A 22,903-nucleotide genomic window follows, 5' to 3' on the forward strand; every position below is an offset into this window, starting at 1 on the left:
GGCGCCCAACGGTCAGTCAGCCCCAACCACTCCGGCCCGGGGCGGGGGGGGACGGGCCCTGCCGGCGACAGGCCGAGGAGAAGGGCCCGCCCGGCAAGCCGAGGGTAGGGAAGCCGGCCTAACCACGAGCGGCCCAAAGTAATGGGGAGGGAGGGGGGGGCTGAGGCGTCCACAGTGCTGGGGGGGACACGACAAGATGGCTCCGACACCACCACCCCCCCCGCCGTTGAGGTGCCGGGGTCCGGACTGTACCATCCAGGGAGGGGGGGAAACCGGGGTGGGGGCAGCCCCATCTCCCTCTGTCCGGGGCGGGTGGGGGATCCCGGCTGGGGCGGGGAGGGAGGGGGGGCGGACTGTACCTCTCCCGCGGGGGAGGGGGAAGGGAATGACCCCCCCCCCCCCCCACTGGCGGGAGCGAACGGTTTATCCCGTCCCCAGCGCTAAGGAGCCGCCAGCTCCGGGCGCCATCTTGGGTGCGACTAAAACAACATCTCCAAAAACCCCCGGCGGGTCCCCGCGGCGCCCCCGGATCGGGCTTCCCTCCCGGACCGTCCCATCGCGTTACCTGAGGGGGTCCCGTGCGGGTGCCGCGTCCCGGCCGCCGCCGCCGGCCCCGCTGCGGCCCCAAACCCCCCCACCTGTCCTCACCTCACAATGGTAGCTGCAGAGCGGGAGGGGGCGGGCGGCCGCCCGGGCCTCATTACCATAATCTGCCTGGCAACAGGCCGCCGCGCCGCACGCTGATTGGCTGAAGCGCCTCCGCCCCTGCGAAGATGAGGGGCAAAATTCTTCGAGAAAAGGCTCACAGGCGGCCAGGTCAGGGGGCCGGGGAGCGGGGGGGGGGGGACCCCGATCCACGGGAAGGGGAGAGGGGGGGACCCCTGCCCGGGCCTTTACTCCCCCCACTTTAATGCCCGCGACCAATCGGAGCGCCGCTCTCATCCGCGCTCCGCTCCGCCGGGAGCCTTGCGGCCAATCAGAGCGCGCCTCTTATCGCGGCGCTCCGCCCCCCTGCTGGGGGAGGAGGGACTGGGGGGGACACCGCGAGCAGCGCCCCCTGCTGGGAGGGCGGGGGAGGAGGGCGGGGCAGGGCGCCCCCTGGCGGCGGGGAGGAGCGGGGGGGGGGGCGGACTCCCAGTGACGGGCAGTGATTTATCGGGGCGGGGGGCGGCCGGGCCCCCCCCCCCCCCCCCCAACACATACAGGGCGGAGGGGGCCCAGGTCTGTCCCCCTCGATAGCCCAAAACCCCTGGAGGGCTCCCAGCCTCCAGCCCCTCGGAGTGTAATTCTCTGAAATTGTGTCGAAAATAGCATTTCACCGCGTTTTTCCTCATATAGTGATTAACTAAAAGCTGAAGCGAGAGCTGTTAATATCTATCGAGGGGCGGCCCACGAGGAAATACCCCCAAAGGGACTCCTTCTGCCCAAAGGGACCCAAACTGGTGCTGACATTTTTATTTTTATTTATGGTATATGTGTCCGAGTCCTAAATGTCAGCCCAGAGAAGGATAATTATTACTATTGTTTGGAAATTTAACTAATTGGCCATTCCAGTGGGGTTATGGTCACTGTTCTTCTTAAAGAGGTGTTTGTATTATGGTGGCGTGGAAAAACACTGCTTTTCTTATTCCTTATTTGACATTAGCATACGCTCCGAAAGCTATTTGATCTGGTAGTTCAGTAGATATTTCTTAAATAAGCCAATCTCTGTGTTTCCTACCTTTTAAGTTTATTCCAAATGGCTTCTTGAGCTGCCTGTACATAATAAACACTGTTCCACTGGAGCGTGGGCAGCACCAGATCCTGCAATGGGCCATTGTGGCCAATTGACCCAAAACCCAGTAACAGAGGGAGGGTAAATTCTGGTTAACGATGAATCACTGCTTTTACAAAAACTGGTTCTGCTCATTCTCTGCCCTAGGATAACAGTGGGAGGGGCAGATCTTGGTGCCATTAAGCCTACTTCTCCTCTACTCTGCCCTGGGGAGGCCCCATCTGGAGCACTGGGTCCAGTTCTGGGCTCCCCAGTTCCAGAAGGACAGGGAACTGCTGGAGAGGGTACAGCAGAGGGCTACAAAGATGATGAGGGGCCTGGAGCATCTCTCTGCTGAGGAAAGGCTGAGGGACTTGGGTCTTTTTAGTCTGGAGAAGAGAAGGCTGAGGGGGGATCTGATCAACGCCTATAAATACTGAAAGGGTGGGTGTCAGGAGGATGGGGCCAGTCTTTTTTCAGTGGTGCCCAGGGACAGGACAAGAGGGAACGGGCACAAACTGGAACATGGGAAGTTCCACCTAAACGTGAGGAGGAACTTCTTTGCTGTGAGGGTGGCAGAGCCCTGGAAGAGGCTGCCCAGAGAGGTGGTGGAGTCTCCTTCTCTGGAGACATTCCAACCCCACCTGGACACGTTCCTGTGGGACCTGCTTTGGCAGGGTGTTGGACTGGATGATCTCCAGAGGTCCCTTCCAACCCCATAGCATTCTGTGATTCTGTAGATCTTTTTTTTTTTTTAAAGCCTTATAAATTAAGAGGCGCAAGTGTGCGATGAAATCATTCCCTCTTACACTGACCCGTCTCTCCCATGAGCAACGGAGGTAAAAAGAGAGATGTGAATTTTCTACCTTGTGTTTAGTAACTTAACCTTAAATTGTTAGACAAGAAAGAGTTTTAAAACTGAAATGAGCAGAATTAGTTACCCAGTTAGGAGAACCTCATTTTTTTTTCCCCTCCACAATACTTTTTTACTCCTCTGGGCAGTTCTCTAATTTGAATTATGGGAGTTAATGGAGTCAATTTATTCCTCTAGCCTCTAAGAACAGTTTCAATTTCATTATATCATCCTGAAATATTGTGATTAACAAATAGCACAAGGAAATACATAAGACCAAAGAAAACTGCTTTATTTCCCATAAGCCTTAACAGCTGTATGTATTACTTTTGAAAAAAATCAAAGTGCTTTTAGTGTTGCATTTTTATTTGGGATTTCCGTGAGCCTCCCTGACATTTTGGAGACTTACTGGCCGTGACCCAATCAGGCTTTTGTGCCGTGTTTTCAAACAGACCTGTCATTCTACAGCTGGGCACAAAACAGCAGAGGACCTCAGGGCTGTCCTTTCATGGGTCACGTTCTCAAAGTTATTCCACAGGTTATTCCCCCCTGACCCCTGCCTTCGCTTGGAAAGACAGATTCAGAGCAAGCATGCAGTGGATGCAACAAGCAGCCAGATGCAGAAGGAGCACGCTGGTCCCATTCCTCATCTGCAGTATCTGGAATCTGATGTCATGCCTATTGTATTTCCCACATTTAACATGTTGTTTCTGGTGCTCCAGCACAGGCTTTGTTTTTCCGATAGCCTCACGCTGCCAGAGAGAGAGAAGCCTTCACAGTGGGTTTATTTATTTATTTCTAATCTTCATGTATTTCAAGTGAGCTCCTCCTGGAGAGCAGCTCTGAGGAAAAAGACCCAGGAGTCCTGGTGGACACCGGGATGCCCATGAGCCAGCAATGTGCCCTTGTGGCCAAGAAGGTCAATGGCATCCTGGGGGGCATCAATAAGAGCATGGCCAGCAGGTGGAGGGAGGTCATCTTCCCCCTCTGCTCTGTCCTGGGGAGGCCCCATCTGGAGCACTGGGTCCAGTTCTGGGCTCCCCAGTTCCAGAAGGACAGGGAACTGCTGGAGAGGGTACAGCGGAGGGCTACAAAGATGATGAGGGGCCTGGAGCATCTCTCTGCTGAGGAAAGGTTGAGGGACTTGGGTCTTTTTAGTCTGGAGAAGAGAAGACTGAGGGGGGATCTGATCAACACCTATAAATACTGAAAGGGTGGGTGTCAGGAGGATGGGGCCAGTCTTTTTTCAGTGGTGCCCAGGGACAGGACAAGAGGGAATGGACACAAACTTGAACATAAGAAGTTCCATCTAAAGATGAGGAGGAACTTCTTTGCTGTGAGGGTGGCAGAGCCCTGGAAGAGGCTGCCCAGAGAGGTGGTGGAGTCTCCTTCTCTAGAGATGTTCAAAACTCACCTGAACAAGTTCCTGTGCAACCTGCTCTGGGTGGACCTGCTTTGGCAGGGGGTTGGACTAGATGATCTCCAGAGGTCCCTTCCAGCCCCATATCATTCTGTGATTGTGTTAGCTACATAAAATAATTTGCCTTTTGCCTGTATGGTCCGTGCTGTAACCCTTTTTAAAATCCTCCTTTTCCCCTCCCTTCATCTCCTGGGTCACCAGATCTGTATCTCCCTCTCTGCATCACCCCCCTCATACACTGCTGTTTCAGCCCTCCTCCGCTGCACGTGTCCCCTCTTCCCTGGTTTGTCTCTTCCCTCTGCCCACTCCAAGGCTCATTTTTCCAGGCAGCAGCACCATCTCCCCCACCGAGGAATTCATATCAACATCTTCCCCAGAAGTGCCATTTTCTTCTTCATTTCAGGTGGAAAAGTATACTGCAACCCCACCGCATCTCATTTACTTGTGAATATCTTTTTAACCTCTTCCACTTGAGCCTCTTCATCCATTCTCTTCACCCAGTAAAACCAGAGTCACAAGTCTTTGCCTTAAAAAAAACCAAGCCTCCCACCCCACTGCTCCCTACAGCTCCTCACCAACCCTCCACCTCCTTTCCGACCTCCTTTTTGTCTCTTTGTGCCTGGTTTTGTTGGGCTTGTTTGCTTTTTGTTCTTGACGTTATCCCATTTTGAGAAGGATGTAGATTAAAACATGACCAAGAAAAACGCTCAAGTGCTGTAAAGCCATTTGAGTTATAGAAGCAGATGATGCCTCGCTGGCCTTGTTGACCTCCCGGACTACATCCGTGCATGACAAGTAGGTACTTATTTAGATTTCGATATTAAACTGTGCACGGAATTGGGCTGTGCATTGTGGTACCCATCTAACTTCCCTCCTGCAAGTCAGCAGCTGGCTGTGATTTAAAACACCAATCTAGAAGATGGAAAAACTTCAGCTCTCTCCACGTTTCTGTTAGAACCTGCTAAATTATAATGCAACTGAAATGTAATTACTTTACATCCTGCACAGAGAATACAAAACATGGTGAAGCTAGTGACACGAGCTTACTGCTTTAGAGCAAGCCAGAATAAATTTAATTAAGGTAGCCTCATGTAAAACACAGACAAATACAACAAAGTCTTCCTATTTTGATTCTCAGGGTCATTTCCTCCCCCCCCAAAAAAAACCTAGTTTGTTGTTTGGTTTTTTTTTTTTTTTTTTTTTTTAAACAAGCTGAATTAATCCTTTTATACCACAAGGAAAGGTTTGACTGAAGAAGTTTTGGGGGGTTAGTGTGTTCTAATAACACATACCTAATAATCTCCACATTTTAAAAGTGATTTTACTTAAAACTAAGCGGAGAAACATACTATTAGAGAAAGCATTTCATCACGTGCACTCCATATTGGCTACCCTTTTGCTCTGTAACCCACCCAATTGGCATTAATCCCCCACTATTTAATGAGAAATACAGGCAGCGGGGCCAGTAATAAATGAGGAAGCAGTTCACATATACACCCCCCCCCCCCATAATCTTTACTGTGCATTTGGTTAAAGGAGCATCAAATCTTGGGAAAAGGGAGCTTTTCAGTTCACCGTGAAAACCCCTTCGCAGAGCCCTGCTGTGGGATAGAAATGGGAAAAGGGAGTTCTGGCTGCAAAAAATGCCTGCAGGGAAAATACCGCTCCCACCCCAATAGCCCCAACTCCAGTAGAACAGTATTTAAAGTTGCTGCTTCTGGTGATGTCTTAAGATCTGGGGTTTAGGGGAAGATAGAAATCAACCAAAAGAGATCACTGTCTCACAAGTTTTTATGTAAACCGCCTGTTTGCTGGCTTTTCCTGGGTGGGAAAACATTTTTCACGCTTCTTGTGCGCAGCTGCTGCTGGGGAGCCCCGGCCCATAAGCAAGGCAGCCAGGTGGTCATGGTACCAGTACGTGCCCCAGCTGTTTACTGGTTATGGCAAATACAGGAACACCAATGCAGCAAAGTAATTTTTGGATTGCAAGACTTCTTAATTATTGGGGAATTTCCCAGAAATCTGCACTGGACAGATGTAGTTCAACTGCAACTCCAGGTCAACTCCTTCTTCATCTGGGATTGCTATTTAGTACATGCATTTCTTCCCTGGGAAAGATGTTCAACCATGTTTAGCCTTACAATAATTAACTTTATTGGCTGATTTTTCACTCATATCCAGGTGTCACCGCTATCCATTCTGGTTGTGTAGAAGCATTGTCATTAGTAGGAAATAATTTGTGCATCAACTGCAAAGTCAACACCAAGGCTATTTGGGTTTCCTCTTCATTAAGCAGGCTGGGATGACTCAGAAAGCTATTAACAATGCTTTTTGATGTTTCTCTGTTTGCTACAAGGTTGAATATTCTCTTAAAATTAGTCCTGTATCTAGGCATTCTAATGAAGTCTTTAAAAAAATCATTATAAAGATCTACAGGATTTAAAGGATTTTTACATTTTCTAGAAGGTTTCCCCCATCTCCAGCTCTGGGAAAGGACTTGTTAATACGTGTCTTTTTGGTAGTTGTTTTTGAAAAAACAATGATGTGATAATAGAGTCAGTCTTACCCAGTTTCCATGAGGAAGGAAGGGATCTTGAGAGATACTCTTCCTGCTTCTGGATACACATAGTAAATAAAGAGAGGCAATGTGGAAAAAACTCAGTGATAACTCATGATAGACATCTAGACAACAGCCACATTTTTTAAAAACAAATCATATTTTAATGTCTCATTCAATATATGTGCCAACCATTAAACTCCAGTTTTCTGGGCTTTTTATGGAATAGCAAAAAATAAATCCCCTAGCTGAGAAGCCTCAGTATTATTTTTCAATATGTATAAAAATAATTCTCTCTCAGGTGGTCAGGCTTCATCCTTCCACAGAATTTAGAAATTAAGAAATCTGACCTTCTCATGGGGGTAGGAGTTGGCAGGGGGGTTTCCAAGCCATTGAGTCCTTCTCCATCACACACACCACCACATACATACATAACCTGAGCAGGCCGTCTCTTAGGAGAAACTGAGACTTTTGTTCTTGTAGCCTTGAACAAGAGACTGAAAACATCACTGAAAACTGAAGTTTTTTTTCTAAAGCCCATTTCTACTTATTTGTTCTTGTGCCAACATTTTTATGCAGTTTAAATAAGGAAGTTTTTTCTCTCCCCAGTGTTTACTCTCCTGATGTATTTATAGACAGCAGCCATAGCCTCTCCTGAAGTTTATTTTGTTAAACTAAACTGCATTTCTTTCATCTTCCCCTGGATAACACATTCCTCATTCCCCACCTGTCTTACCAGCCCCTCTGCTGGAGTGGGGCAACAGGGCTCTTAAAACGAAGCTTTCATCTTACACAATACATTTTCTAAGGCAAGTTTAAAAACCTTCATTTATTTCTAAAAATAAAACTTCCCTGGGAAGTTTCTAGCCCTTATTCTGGATCTTCAGGCTTGAGAAAGGGCTCACCAGGTACAGTCTCGCCCTTCAGCACCTAAGCAAGGCTTACCTAGAGATGGCTACTAGGTTTATTGGAGAATCCAAGCAAATTTAACAAGATGAGGCAGTTCATAGATTGGTCCAGGCCAGAAGGGACCTCTAAAGGTCATCTAGTCCCACCTGTCAGCAGGGACACCCCCGACTAGACCAGGTTGCCCAGGGCCTCATCAAGCTTCACCTTGAATATCTCAAGGGAAGGGGCCTCAACCACCTCCATGGGCAACCTGTTCCAGTGTTCCACTAATGTGGAACAAATAGTTCTGATGTTTAGATAAAAATTAGATCTGCAGATTGTGATACAGCCCAGTAAGGACAGAAATTCAGTATTCATTTCTCAAATCTATAGCAATAAGACAGACCCAACACCAAGCTAAGAAATCAAGTTTGTGACCCATACCAAACATCCATAAGCTGAAGCCCAATACTCCTCTGGGGTCACTCAAGCTTGGAATGAGGTCCCTGGGCTCGGCTTAAATAGAGCTCCTCAGCCTGTGGGTGGAAGCCCCAGGTGAAGCTGCTCAGGGCCAGTAAGATTTATTAGTGGCCTCAGGCCCATGCCAGGGTGTTACTTTGCTCTCTGGGTGCTGTAGGGAGAGCCTTGTCTGTATACTAGTCCTAGTTTTTAATAAAGTAGGTTTTTTTTATTTTGTTTTCCTAATTTTTTATTTAGATTTTGTTTTATCTTTAATGTGTGTACTGTTACTCTTTTTATTAAAACCTTGTGTGTCTAGTTTAAGAAAATGACATAATTTTGGAGGTGGCTGTATACTTTACTCTTTTTTTATTTATTATATTTTCAAGTTTTTCTTCAGTCTTTTATCATAGCAATTATTAAGTCTGTACTTTGAAAAGGAAAAACCTAGTGGAATTTTCTCATAGGGATCTGGGATTTGGTGGTTTAAGTGGAAGAAAACCAATTTTTGCAATATCAGTAGTGTTGTAATATTATCAACACCTTTGGCGTGGGAGCCTGTGGCCAAGTACCTGTCTCTGCAGCGCTCGGGGGCTCTATTGATTTAGGTATAATTTTAGATTGCTTTCCAAATATTTTTGCCCAGAAGTTCTTTGCGGATGGATGTGTCCTTCAAGAGGATGCCTGTCTCAGTAGGGAAATGTTTGCTTTAGTGAATGATTAGTTGAAAGGAGGGGGATGTTTTGCAACCAAACTGAGTTTGGAAGGCAAGTGTATTCTGCCCATGCTATAGATATTGGAATGCCTTTGAAAACAAGTGTTTTAGGAAAACAGTGGGTGTCAAATGGAGTAAACATATAGCAAGAGCTAAGGTTTATCTGGGCGTTCGATCCTGCCTTATCTCTAAAGCTGACCATAAGAAAATAGTATTGTCTGAGACAGCCCTTAAGATGGAAGCCACAGCCTCTGCCCTGGTGTAGGTGGTTACAAATGGGCAAGTCTTGTTGCCAGCCAGACTGGAAAAACATGACAATTTGCTGCCCAGAGCAGGGAATTCTGGCACATCCTGCGCTGTGCTGCAGACAAATGACACTGGAGGAGGGATGCAGATACTGTTGGCTGAGGAGAAATAACACATCAATCCGCTTCCCCACAATCTTTTAGTGAACTCAACACAACCCAATTATTTTGACTCAGTATTTTTATTTTTTCTTTTATTTTTTTCCCTTGTAGGATATACTCCCAAGCTCCTGTGATGTTATTCAGGTGTACCCACATGTTATGGATCCCAGGTGTGCCCAGGCACCTGGCCAGCTCAACCCAAACCAGGGGTGTTTTAGGTGTTTTCTTCAAAGCAGCGGATTTACGCAGCAAGGTGAGAGCATTCTTTCAAGCCCAGTTATGACAGCACGTTCCATTTCTCTGTTGTTACAGAATTGTTCAACTGTTGCTTTGAACTCTCGTAACCTCAGCCTGCACACAGTGGAAAAATTCAGGATTTGCTCGCCTGAGCGTGAGGCTGTGGTTTACAATCACATATTTGCTGCGGTTCCAGCTGAGAGGGCTCGTGTGTCCTGCGTCGTGTTAGGTTTGCTCTGCCTTAATTTTGCAAGGATTCTTCTGGAGATTTGTTAAGGAGAGTTTTGCTGTCAGAGCAGAACTGGTATTTCCTGGTGCTCTAAAATCCATTTGCTTGGGAAGGCTGTCCTTCCAGGAATTCTGGGAATTCTTTAATTCCCAGAATTTGATCCCTGATTTTCAAAATGCTCTGAAATTTGCTTCTCGGTGCATTTGCCTAAGTAATAGAGGGCCATAGTAACAGCAAGGGCATTTCTTAAAGCAAATTTGCAGTCATTTTGATGAAGAGACTTGCCAGCTGCTGGTCGATCCGATCAGTAGCCAGTTTTCACACTGAAATGTCTTTTTTGCTGCAGTGGTAAGATCGTCTGGAAAGTTATTCTTTCAGTTGCTGAGGTATTTAGGAAGGCTGACAGGAATACACTTAAGATTACTAGATTTTATATTTCCCAGATCAGTCTGATAAAGCTGTATTCGTTTCCTTGGTGAGTTCTGTTTCACCCAAGAATACCCTCAGAAGTTGAACAAGCCACTTCACATCCTTGAAGTCCTCCTCAAATGCTAAAAATTGTAGTGAAATGTCTCCTTCTGTGTTAATCTTCGTAATGAATTCCAGAGCTTGCTCCCTTTCTCTGCCCTTGCATCACTAATTCCCTGCACAACTTCTAGGAAATCTACTGGTGATGCCCCTTTTAATTTTTTCCTTCCCAAGTGTTGCCCTTACGTAGTTTTATTTTGCTCCGTTCACTTTCTCTTGTAGTGGTTGTAGAAAACCTAGAAAAAATACTTTCGAAGGTACTGTTACATTTACATTGAGCAACTGCAACATAGCAAAAACACATTGAAGGTGTAATTAAGACTAAAAGGCAATTCAATATTTCTATAACACCTGCTGGGGGGTTTATCTCCTTCCATTGTCTTTCACCAGGTTCTCTTTAACAGCTGACATGTCGGTTGATAACAGGAATCCAAAATGGAAGTGAATGAAAGAGCCCTCTGCCGTACAGAACGCAGGCTTCTTTCACCGTGGAACGCTCAATAGTGAATCACACAATTGTTGAAAAGCCGTTGGCAAGCGTTTGAGTCGAAGGCGGAATAAAGACTTAACGTGCGCGGTATTTTTCCTTCCCTTACTTTAAAGAAACCTTTTTACATTGCAGGAACCTTTAACGAAGATAACGACTTAACGTAGCCATAAACTCGTTGGATTGTTACTTTTAATCGCTATTCTTCTTGGATGCTTTTTCGGTAAATGATCTCCTGCCCTGTGCCAGATGCTGTTTTCATACACAATGAAGTAATAGTCTTTTGTGAGTGATATCACAGTATTATACCACAGCCCTTGTTGTGACTTCTCAAATTTAACGCGTTGAAATACATTCTTTGTTGGTTGTTTGGGGACTTCTAGATCTAGGGTTTGATTGAAGTCAGTCTGTAACAAAAAAGAGAGAACACAGCCCGGAGAACTCGGACAGTATGGGGTTTGTAGAAAAACATGGAAATAAAAGAAGGGCAAAAAGGAAAAGTTCAAATATTTCGCAGAATCACAGAATATTTTTGGTTGGATGGGACCTTTGAGATCGAGTCAATTTGATCGTCAATTTGATTGTCAATTTGATTGTTTCTGTCTCTTCTTGGAGGAAAAACTTGGAGTAAGGCTCGTGTAATTTGTGGTTTTTCAGGTTTTGGGATGATCTGGGTGTTTATTTGCTGACCCTGCCGAGGGATCTGCCCGTGGATGCTGGATCAGGAGGTGGGGGCTGGAACCCGGGCTGGGGTCTGCTCCTGTTTCATGCCCAGGTGCCAAAGCGAGCATGTCCAAATATAAATAAATTTTACTACTTCAACTAAATCGCAGGATTAGGCCCTTCTAATCTTACAAAGTCTGCAGTTCCGTTCCAGACGTGTGATCGGTGGGTTTCGTATCGTGATGACACAGTTCCCTCCTCTGCCGGTATAAGGCTTATTGGAACGGGTGTATGTGTTTGTGCCGGTGTCCACGCGCATCGAAATGAATTCTTTTGAAGGGTTATGTAAAGGTATATTTTCCAGAAGACAGAACAAATACAAGGGATGCAGTTGAGTGAGTTACGGCCTGATCACGCAAGGAGTGGAGAACTCTGGAATTTTAAACGTAGACAAGAGCCCCTCGCATCCCTCGGGTCCGTGTCGGGGTGTGTCTCTGTGCCCACACGTACGGGTTTAAGCATAAATTGATCTAAGGATGTAATTATACATGCTGATTTTTTTTTCCCCCCCCCCCCCTTTAGAAGTAAACTGGTAATTATGGAAAAGAAAGTGAAATGGAAGACGTTCCTTTTGAAATCGGGGAGTAAATATTGGTTTAAAAACTTTGCTGAGCTTTAGATGGCTCTTCAGCCCTTCCAGTCCACAAAGGAGCGGGCAAACAGGTCTGCCAGCCGGATATATTTTCGGGAAGTATAGCAAAGGTCTCATTAGACTTTTTTTAAACAGAAAAGAGGGAGATATTTATAATACCTTATAGAATATTGATATATTTAAATGTGCTGATATATGAGATTTTAAAAAATAGAAAACGTGGTCACATTTTGCCCTCATTGTAGTTCTGCTGAGATGGCGCCAGGTAATACATTGAGGAAAAATTTAGCCAAAAGCAGTTTTGAGAGAAACTATTAAAATGCAGATAAATGAAGATGTCTGGCTGACCAGAAGAATCTGTATTCATGTGGCGAAGGTTTCATTACTCACACTGCAATGCTTTCTGAAGTATATTTTTGTATCATCATTTCCCATTTCAAATTCAGCTCTTAAGTCCCAAAAGGGAATTAACTACCAGCCATTTGCATTTTAAAGGGAAAACTCAAACCTCAATAGAGTGCTCTACTTAAAACTCCTTTTATATAACTTAGCCAATGAGCTACATCTCGGTGGGGACCTTGGGGAGTCAACCAAATGACTGAGACAAGGCAGGAAAACCTAGAACTGGAAGAAGCCTTGTAATTTGCTTCATAAAATGCAGAATACGGTGGTGTCGGAGCTCCTGCAAACTGGTGTCTTCATTATTGTGGGGCAAAATGCCTTTATTTTTGGGGGGGAAAAAAAAGACCTTCAAGCTTTGGGAAACTGGGACGCTAGAGCACAGGTTACTCTCTTCCCGTGCGCGAGGGGAAAAATCATAGTTTAAAAAAGTAGCAACATAAAAAGAGCGATTTTTTTAATTCAGCCCTTTGCAGGACACGGGACAAGACAATCGGAAAGTTACAGGAGAAGCGACCTGGGGTTTCTTAAGACAAAGATCTCTCGGGGGCTGACTCATCTTCTGAGGAAATGTGATTCAGGAGAGGCATCAGGGGGTTCTTCTGCCCCCAGGGCCACGGGTTTGCGGGTGGAAGTTGTAGGCGGCCCACTCCTTCCCTGGGAGACATTGGGATTCATCTTCTACTCACATGTCCCCGTTCCCTTCGGCTGTGTCGTGCTGAGTGCCTTTACTCAACTGAAACTATGATTCTATGATTCTATGAAACAGACTTCAAATACATGGATTTCTTTATTTCTTATTGCCAAGAGAACTTCTTTCCTAACTTCTTGCTACCTTTGGAGTTTGGAAGCTGGGAAAGCGCTGCTACTTTTCCCTTTCTTGTGGCTCTCCGAAGAACTGCACGTTTCAAAGGTGATAAAAAAAAAAAAAAAATCCAGTGCAGAATATGAAGCCACCCTCTTAAATGAGTTTATAAATAAATAGTACTAGAGAGCAGTCTGTATTTGGGGCATTTAAATTAAAAGTTGTAGAGCCAGGTCTGCAAATATGAATTCCTGTGCCTGGGAATTCCCAAATCCCACTGATTTCCCCCCTCTCCCCAGCTCTGGGTTGAAGATTAGGCTGCTCCTCAGCACGAGACCCTTCAGCTCCTTCCCAGCACGTGGTCTGGTGCCCAGCTCCCTGCTCTCCGGGGTGCACGTTTCAAGACACTAAAATAAATATTCCTGAGTTGACATAAGAAGAATGACGGGGTGGTTGGGAGCCACCAGGCTTCTAATGATGATTGTAACAGGAAATGTACCTTAACCTTTGTTTAAATAGAATAATGCAAATTGCAACCGTCTATGCCGATATCAAATTAAAGGAGGGAGTTTTGGGTGGAGTTATTTTGCCTTCAAGTGCACCAGAAAAATAAGCATTTAAAAATGTCACCTGGCTGATGGAAAACAACAGTTCCCAGTAATAAAGCTTTGCGGGATCAGACGTGACAAGGTCTCCCAGACATTTTAAAATTCCTTGTTGTCTGCTCCTGTGTCATAAGTTACTTCCTAACACACCCCGGTGCTTGCAGACTGAGTAACTGCACAAACAAGCGATGGTGGGGGGAATAAAAGGAGACTTCAACGCGCCACAGAAGAGCTTGTTGGCGCGGGTTGTCCCACGGTGCCTGGTGTAGGCACTGAATCATTCCTGATTGCGGAGGGAGGGGTAGATTTTTTGTTGTTGAATTGCACTTATCTTCAAAGCTGCTGGAAATGAGTCTACGTTTATTCAGCAGGACAAGTCCTGAGGTTTTTTATATTCGGTGTTGCTCGTTGCCGTGCCGTTTGTTAAGATGATTTGGCTTTTAATCCACCGATGATTACTGAACGAAGAATTCAGTCGTGAATCAGAACTCTCGTTTCTCTTGCCAGTAACACGAGCCATTTTTATTTTCAATTTCAGGTTTCTTTTACAGGACAAAAATAAATTAGGAGCGGAAAGAAGTTAAAATTGTTCCTCTCGAGCAACTCTCCTGCATCAATGCTTAATCCTTCCATTACGTGTGATATCATTAATCATTCTACAGCAATATTTGACGCACGCAGTTGTGGGACAAATTCAGATCTAATATGAAGGCTGCAATAATACTGACTTATGTGGAACTGCAGCTAATTATAACATATTTGAATTTTCATCGTTCATGAAAGACCCCTATAAAATGAAGCACCTTTCACACTGCTGAAATGAGACTGTCTGAGCGAGACCGGCAAGCAGAGGAGAGGAAAGAAACATTGTCCAAGGACAACAGGAGAAGTTTTAGCATCATAATGAGCCTATATTTGTAAAAAATATGCTCAGCTGTTGGCGATTTTTTTGTTAAATTATGGGGTTTTTTTCTCTTTAAGATATCATACAGCTTCTCTACCACAAACTGCACATTTAAGTTGGAATGGTTTGGTTGCCTTCATCCTGCCATCTTCAGAGACTGAAGGACACTTCCATCATCATAGGTGGTGACATCTTCATAAAGATGACAGGACGCCTCCAGCCCGTTATAGGAAGATATTAGGATGCAAGAGGGTGAGAATTTACTAAATATTTTCTGCAATGCAGTTTCTCCTTCCTCTGTTCCCCCCCCCCAGAGTCTTGACTATGCCTTTATTTGTAGACCTCTAGACCTTTTGAGTTCCCTGGGTCAGGTTAAGTGTTCGCCACCGCTCTTTGAAGAGGCATCAGGCATCGTTCTGCCTCGAGATCCTGCCAGTGCCCAAAGCCTCGCATCCCTCTGGAGAGAGGAAATGAGCAGCAGAATACACAAATACCCAGTTTGTATATTCTGGAAACTGATGGTTAGCTAAAAAGGTGGTTAGGCTCTCTTCTAGCCTTGCATTTGGGATATAATCCGAGTGTGGGCTCATTACTCGATTGAATTATGTATCAGAGGTAATTTCCTTTCCTGGATAGTGAATCCTACAGATGTGCTGATCTATTCTAAAAACCTTGTGTCTTTCAGACGCTGCTTTTGTCTTGGGCTGTCTTCCTCTTCAGACAAACAAATTGTCCAGTTAAATTCACCGTGATCATTGGCTTTGCCCTCCATCTAGAAAATGAGAGGAGATCATAAGACTGAGCGCGTTTTCCAGATGCTAAGATCCATCTGCAGAGTATGGAAGGAGCAGCGGCCTCCTTTAGCAGCGCTGCGCTTGTTGTGCTGGCCTTAAGCATCCTGGATTGATGTATTTTCCATTTTCCAACGCGTTGCCACCTTTTCTGTGCTGATGTGCTTCAGCAAAGCAGTAACATCTCTCAACCTAAAAGAAGGGGTTGTTTTGAAGTTTGCAGTTATGGGAGAGGGAGTATTAACGTTACGATTGTCACCTTAACAGTCCGTTTGTTTAAATCCCCCCCCCTGCTAGAAAAATCTCAGATGACCTGCAGGAGAGCCAGATTAATGGCCCCGTTTCGGGGCCGGAACAGAGCGGTAGGAAAATGACCATCAAGAGTTAAGGATTCATTGATACAATAAAGAGTAGACTTTTCCCCTCTTGCCTGCCAAGCCCGTTTAAAGATGTCTTTGAGTAGAAACAGAAAGGCTTCTTGTCCCCCACTATTTACGGCGTCGCTTCCTTTTCAGGGATTCTTGTGCTGGCTTTCCTCACGCCTGCAATTACTCCTCGTAGCCCTGTTTTTAAGGTACGACTCCATTCCCGATGCATCTGTTCCTTATTTATTCTCCATCCTTTCACTTTTCTAAACTTCACTGTATTCCCACAGAAAGGACCTTTCTGGTTTTAAACTCCCGTCTCCCTAGAAAGTCTCGGCATCTTTTTTGTTCTCTTTCTAGGGTACCTCTCCATCCTCTGTGTTTACCTTATATCTTAAGGCCAGTTTCTCCAGCGGTTTCCTTCATCTCGTTGCTGCTGGGCTTTCTACACCTCCTCCACAACGCGATGTCCTTTGGAGTTACAGATGGACGGCTGAGCTGCAAAACTGCAGGAACCGTGGACTTCCACAAGGAAATTCTGCAGGCAAAGATGGATGTCCAATTCCACAGCAGGTTGGCAACTTTCTGATGTTATTTATGGGGTTTGGAGAAGTCTGATTTCCCCAAGGCACTTTTAGAGCTGGATGTTGGCTCAAGATTTAGTTGACTAATAGAAGTTTTGCATGGCTTTATGCCTCTTATACAGCCTTATCAACAGATAGAGGTCTTCTCCTAAGCACAGTATGGTTTGTGATGAGCTGTGGCCATCAATTGTCTATCATTCATGCAAGCTGGGCGGTATATTTTTTTCGAGAAGCACTGTTTAGTATTTCTTCTTTGCTAAATTGTGCCTGAATAAGGATTTGTCTTTGCTACACCAGATGCTGTAGTCATTTTCTAAATTCAGTTTGTCTTCTACCTCCTAAACCTGAGGCTGACTCGGCTCTACCTCTGCAACCTCGGACTTGCACACATCTGTCACGTAGAGCTGGTCCGAAGGATGTGATCCGCTGTTTACATCTTCAATCCAGGTTTTTAGTTAAAAAGAGCTGCGTAGCGTTACCGTTCACGGGCTAGTTCAATTTTATGCTTTAATCTGTGGAATTTAAGAGAATAGTGAGAATATTTAAAGACTTTCTCACATCTGCGAACGCATCCTCCAGGTATTGGCAGGTTCTCAGCACACCAGTTTGCTAAAGTTGGAGCTCCCAGTGACTTTAATGGTACCAGACACACAGAATCACAGAATGATATGGGGTTGGAAGGGACCTCTGGAGATCATCCAGTCCAATCCCCTGCCAGAGCAGGTCCACCCACAGCAGGTCCCACAGGAACGTGTCCAGGTGGGGTTTGAATGTCTCCAGAGAAGGAGACTCCACCACCTCTCTGGGCAGCCTCTGCCAGGGCTCTGCCACCTTCAAAGTCAAGAACTTCCTCCTCATGTTTAGACGGAACATCCTACGTTCAAGTTTGTGCCCGTTCCCTCTTGTCCTGTCCCTGGGCACCACTGAAAAAAGACTGGCCCCATCCTCCTGACACCCACCCTTTCAGTATTTATAGGCGTTGATCAGATCCCCCCTCAGCCTTCTCTTCTCCAGACTAAAAAGACCCGAGTCCCTCAGCCTTTCCTCAGCAGAGAGATGCTCCAGGCCCCTCAGCATCTTTGTGGTCCTCTGCTGTACCCTCTCCAGCAGTTCCCTGTCCTTCTGGAACTGGGGAGCCCAGAACTGGACCCAGTGCTCCAAATGTGGCCTCCCCAGGGCAGAGCAGAGGGGCAGGATGACCTCCCTCCACCTGCTAGTAACAGATATTTTTTTCCACAGAACTATTTTTCCTGGGGAGAACTGGTCTCGATATGAAGGGAAATCTGTTATTCTTCATATTTTAATTTGTTGCTTGTTTTTTGAGGTAGTGAACTGAGCCTTGAAGGGGAGTGTGGTGTGTCTGCAGCGTGGCACCAGGAGCAGAGGTGAGAAAGAAGCCGAGGTGGTACCTCCTGCTTATCCGTGAGACTTCCCCAAAAGTCACCAGATGGAAACTGCCTTTCGGAGTAACGAGGATAACGCTGTTGTAGTCACGGCTGTCTCCGTAAAAATACTCCCAAGTGGATCAGGTACCTCTTTGCTGTGTTGTGCCTGCACACGGGGATGCCGCTTTCTTTTAACAGCAATATCCAACCATAAATTATTATTTTTTAATAAGTTGGGACAGAGGATGAGGTGTGTTCTGGTTGTGCTGCTGCTCTGTCCCCCAACACCGGCACCACGTGGCCGTGGAAATTCAGACTCTCCCGAGGACCTTTCTGTTTTGCATGTCTCATGATTAGACATTCGTGACTTGGTTTCAAGAGGTGCTCAGTGACGTGCAGCCAATTACTCCCCTTTCTGCTCTGCCCCAAAACCTAAGTCTTCACATACCCCAAATTAACAAGCCCTTTTTGTTGCTGTTGCAGCTTTTTCACCATCCTTTAAATGCGTTGGCTCACAGAGGGGTTGTGAACATCAATTCTCACCAGGCACTATGTAAATATTAAGTATTAAAAGTATATTAATTTATATAGCACTTTGAATGCTATATAAATTCAGCCTCAAATGAAAGCCCCTCTCCAAAGATTTATAAAGAGCTTGTACTTTTTGGCCTGGGGAGAAAGAAAAATACCTCCTTTTTTTTTTTTTTTTTTTTTTTTAAGAAAATGGAAAAGCTTGACTGTGAATGTCCTGTTATTTACTCACGTATTCATCTTGCAGAATAAAACATTTAACATTAAAATGTATCCCTTTGCAAAAAGAACTTGTTAACTCCATTTTCCAACTGAGTTTGGCCAAGTTGAAGAGAAAATTATATATGCCAGAGGACTGCAGTAAAAGAGATTTAAGGGGTTTCAAATACTATAAAAAAGAGGCTATAATAAGTGACTAGTGGACCAGTCAGCTGTTTTAATTAAAACTGGGCTGCTTATTGATCTGTCGTACAGATTTACCCCCATCTGCAACATTTCGGCAATATTCCCTTCAACCATTTCAGAAAATAGCACTTGTAAGAGAACACTAAAGAATATGGAAGTTGAGAATGGAAATGTTTGATACCTATGCGACATTTTGTACAAAGATATTTTTTTTTTCCACCCCACGTTAAGCACCTTACGTATTTTCATTCAAAAATGAAAGCGTATATATAGAATCTATAGGATACTAATTTTTGGACATAATTCTAATGGGTTCAGTGATTGTTATTGCTTTTTTTAAAAAAAAAAAACAGAAGTCTAAAATTTATTGGTTTGTATCAGATTTAGATCACACCGAACCAGAGAAGGTGGGGATGTATCATGGCAATTAAAAGCCTTGTGATTAATTAAACTTTACTGTCTTTACGGAGGTGCCGTCTTCTCTTCCAGGTTGTGGGAGGCCTCGGTGTTGGCGGCAGGATGGAGCAGCCTATGATTATTCTTCAATAGCTGTATTTTAAGATTAAAAATACATAAGAAAAAGCACAACTTTGTGTTGTTTTTTATTGGAAAGCAAGAGGGGCTCAAACTTTCTGGTAGCGCCACAGGTCAAGGGTTATGAGAAACCGGGGATAAATGTCAAGAGGGTTTTCTTTTTAGAGTGGGGAAACCTCATTTTCTCTTTCGATGAGGTAAACCCCCTCATTTTCCTTATATTACCTCAGGAATCCCCCTCCTCACCGCGGGGGTGGAGAGAAGGAGGGCTTTTAGCCCACAGACCCCCCTCACAGCTCCTACCACCCGTTAGGCTCCTCGATGTAAGGAGTTTCACGCAGAGGGTGAATTTCTGCAGCAGCCTTAAAATAAAAGAGGGGTGGAAAATCCCCCTGGGGTGTTTCCCTTCAGGGACTCCCCGCCGCCCCTGCCCTCAGCTGTGGCCGCCATTTCCCGCCGGGCGAAGGAGGGGGGGACCTGCCCCCCCCGTGGGCGGGGCATCCTGCGCTGCGTCTCCTCCTATTGGCTGGCAGCGGGGAAGGGAGGCGTGGCTCCCTCACCTAGCCGGTTTTACTCACCCGGGGGCGGGTCCGGCCTTCCTCGTCGGCGCGGCGATTGGCCGCCAGCCGGGGTGTTGCGCGACGTCGCTCCCCCGCCTCGCCGCGATAGGGCAGAGTGGGCGGAGAGGGGCGGGGCTTGGCGAGGCGGCTCCCGAGGCGGCCGCCGAGGCCGCAGTAGCGCTTGGGCGGCGGCGGAACGACCATGGGCTCAGCGCTGCGCTTCCCCCTCCTGCTCCTCCTGGGGCTGGCTGGCCCCGCCGCCACGCTCGCCGGATACATCGAGGTGAGTAGGGGGCCGGGGGGCGGCCGTTGGGGGCTCGCGGGGTAGCCGTTGGGGGCGCGCCGGGCGGCCGTTGGGGGCTCGGCACCCGCCGCCCTTCACCTCAGGGCGGCTGAGGCGGCGGGTGCGGCCCCGCTGCCGCCGGGCTGCCCCCCCCCCCCCCCCTCCACCTTCCCCCCCGGGGGTACCGCGCATTGTTTGGCGGCGGCTGGAGGTGGGGGGGGTGTAAAACAGGGCTGGTGGGACTTTTTCGCCATTTTAGGGTGGTTTTCTTTTTTGCTTCCCCTCCCGCCTCAGGCTGCGTTATCGCCCGGGGTCAACCCGCAGCTGGGCTGAGGGGGTGAGGGAGGAAGGTGAGCGGCGTGTTCGGGGTGTCTGTGCCCGCATGGAGGGACCTGGAGGGTTGACCGGCTTCTGTCAGACCTCCTAGGGGTTAGGCGGTGATGGGTTGGCGTTTTCTTTCTGTTTTCTGGAAAAAAAAAAAAACTCCAACCCGATACCGCCGGTCTCTTACCTGGCATGGTTTAGCAGCTTCATTTCACTGGGATGCTTGGGGGTTTTGCGTTGGTTTGGGGTTTTTTGGGGTTTGTTTTTTTTTTGGGGGGGGTTTGTTTTATTTTTTTGAGTAGTGACCTCTGCATTCTTGGCACGGCAGCAAGAGCTGTGAGCTTCAGATTGGTCTAGAAGCTCAGGAGAGTATTAAAGGGCAATTTCGTAGGGAAAAGCCTCGGTTAAACGAATCCATTTGCTTGCTATCCGCTTGATAGATCCCGAATAAATCTGCGGGTTTGGAATGTTACCTTATCTTTCGGAGGGGACCCTTCAGCCAAGTGTAAAGGGTGTGAATTTAATATAGAAATGGCTTAGATGCCGCAGTTCGTATATACACACACATATATACGTATAAGAATATATATTATATTTGTATCTCTGTGCATGTAAGTAATTGGAGGGGGAAATCTTAACTTTTTCCCTAAAAAGAAAAACTTTGTGTAACCTAGCTATCTAAAGGGCAAGACGGTTAGGAAAAAATCTTGTCCATTTAAAAACTTTACGCTATAACCTGTCTATCGGAGTGAAACGGCAAAACAAAGAGCAAAGTACGTGCGGAGCTTCAAACACGGCACGTAAATGGAGTTTAATAATCTACGCCTGGATGTTGTTTGGAAATGCAAAAGAGCTGCATCCGTCTTGTTTATGTTCTGGCTTATTTAGGGATGGATAGAGAACAGGCTTGTGGCTACCTGGGAATGGCTTGATCTGACAGTTTACAGTTAAATTTAACAAGCTCGGTTAAGCAGAACATCTACCTCGGCGCTACGCAAAAAAATCTGAAGCCCGAAGCTGGCGGTAATTACTAATTGGCAATAAGCGTGGTTCTTTAATATTATTAATATGCGTCGTGTGAAATTAGGCTAGTCAATGACTTTTGCTCATTCCGGCGCTGTTGAGGAATGATATTCTACCTACTTTGTCGCACTCCTTCTGCTAAACATTCTATAAATCAATGGAATGTGGCAATAATTGTCTTTGGAAATACTTGTGGGGAGGTTATCTTGCGGGAAGGGTAACTCAGGACTCCGTAGGGCTGCTCCGAGGGAGCCTGGCGTTGGCTAGCTGAGGTCACTTGGCATTGCCGCGGTGGCAGGGGACAGTCCTGGCCGCTCGGCGGTGGCCGGGTTAAATCTGATCTCTTCCACCTGTTTGGAAACTCCTCCGGCGGTCGGTCACTTCCTCTGCCGTATCCGAGACAAATTCGGCTGCTATGCACATCCTTTCTGGAAGCTGCTGCTTACGGACATGTGTTACAAAATGCCAGCTTGTAAAACAAATCCAGCAGTAATTTTATTTCCGATCCTTGCATCCATGTGAAGAAGCAGATCTCAGGATCGGCGAAGGGTTTGGCACGGAGGGGCGAGCAGCAGCGTCACACCTCGGTGCCCCAGGAGGGGCCGGCGACCCCAGAGAATAGGGGTGTTGACCTCTTTGAAAAGGATTAAAACGAAACCCTTCCTGCCTCACTCTTTTCCAGAGGGTTGGTTTTACAGGCTGCGGGTTCGCTCCCAGTCTGGGTACTGGTCTGGCGACCGGTGCTGGCGTGGGGTTATGTCACTGCAGCAGCCTGTCCTCGCCGCCTCCTCCATCTGCTCAGCCCTTCCTCCGGCAGGATCTGCATCCTCTGGAGGCACGACAGCCGCCTTAATCCGCTGATACGAAATGTCAACGGTGACATTTTTAATTCTTATTTTTTGCTACCTCCTCTCCCATTGTGTTCGCTGGGGGAACTGCAGCTCTCCAGTCTGTATTGCTGCTGGATTTTCTCGAGAGTAGTGTCTCGACGCAGAGCTTAGGAAACGAAATGGTTACTGTTCGTGGCTTTTATACTGTGAATTTTACTCGGTGCTGTCAGGTAACGTGATGAAAAATATGCAAGAGATTGATTTATATTTTTAACAATAAAGATGACATTTGAAAGTCTGCTGGATTTTAGGAAAATACGTAGCAATGTCTGCAATTATTAGTTCAGTTGGATTGGCACGGTCCCATTAGTTGGATTTTCTTTCGCTTGATTATCTTACAGTCCCTGTCCCTAGAACACCCACTAATCTTCTTATCAACTACAATTTGTTTTTCTTTCTTTCCTTCATGGGGGAATGGGAGTGGCAGATATATATATATATTTTTTTTTTTTTAATTATTGGTATGTGAACCTTTGAATAGGGCGTTCCCAGGGGCTTGTTGTCGGACAGTCAGTCTCTCCTTCAGATCATCCTCTGGTGATGACAGATAACCTTTGACAACCTCTTTTCCATATGAATTTAAATAGAAGGGTTTAGAGAAATCATACCTAGTAATTAATGGGGTTTTTTCCATAGTAGCATATGTCCTGGGGTTGGGTTTGAATTA

At 46.3% G+C, this 22,903-nt stretch overlaps 1 protein-coding gene and 1 long non-coding RNA gene across 4 annotated transcripts in view; both read left to right on the plus strand.

Moving 5' to 3' along the window:
• Nucleotides 1-406: 406 nt before the first annotated feature.
• On the plus strand, nt 407-19,186 carry LOC141474506 (uncharacterized). The gene is made up of 7 exons (XR_012463631.1): nt 407-816; nt 9,164-9,305; nt 14,196-14,813; nt 15,868-15,926; nt 16,078-16,290; nt 17,630-17,830; nt 19,112-19,186. It is a non-coding gene; the product is annotated as an uncharacterized lncRNA (long non-coding RNA).
• Nucleotides 19,187-19,828: 642 nt separating this feature from the next.
• Nucleotides 19,829-22,903, plus strand: part of APLP2 (amyloid beta precursor like protein 2) — a 51,512-nt gene continuing 48,437 nt past the window's right edge. For 2 of the 3 annotated variants that reach the window (XM_074162435.1, XM_074162436.1), the window contains exon 1: nt 19,897-19,999. In XM_074162435.1, coding sequence (XP_074018536.1) covers nt 19,919-19,999 — 81 coding nt within the window. In that variant the 5' untranslated portion in view covers nt 19,897-19,918. Of the gene's footprint in view, nt 20,000-22,903 lie in introns of all 3 variants that reach the window. The other variant, XM_074162437.1, reaches the window with a different exon arrangement.

The sequence above is a fragment of the Numenius arquata genome, chromosome 22, assembly GCF_964106895.1.
Source record: "Numenius arquata chromosome 22, bNumArq3.hap1.1, whole genome shotgun sequence".
In the NCBI taxonomy this organism is placed as follows: Eukaryota; Metazoa; Chordata; class Aves; order Charadriiformes; family Scolopacidae; genus Numenius; species Numenius arquata.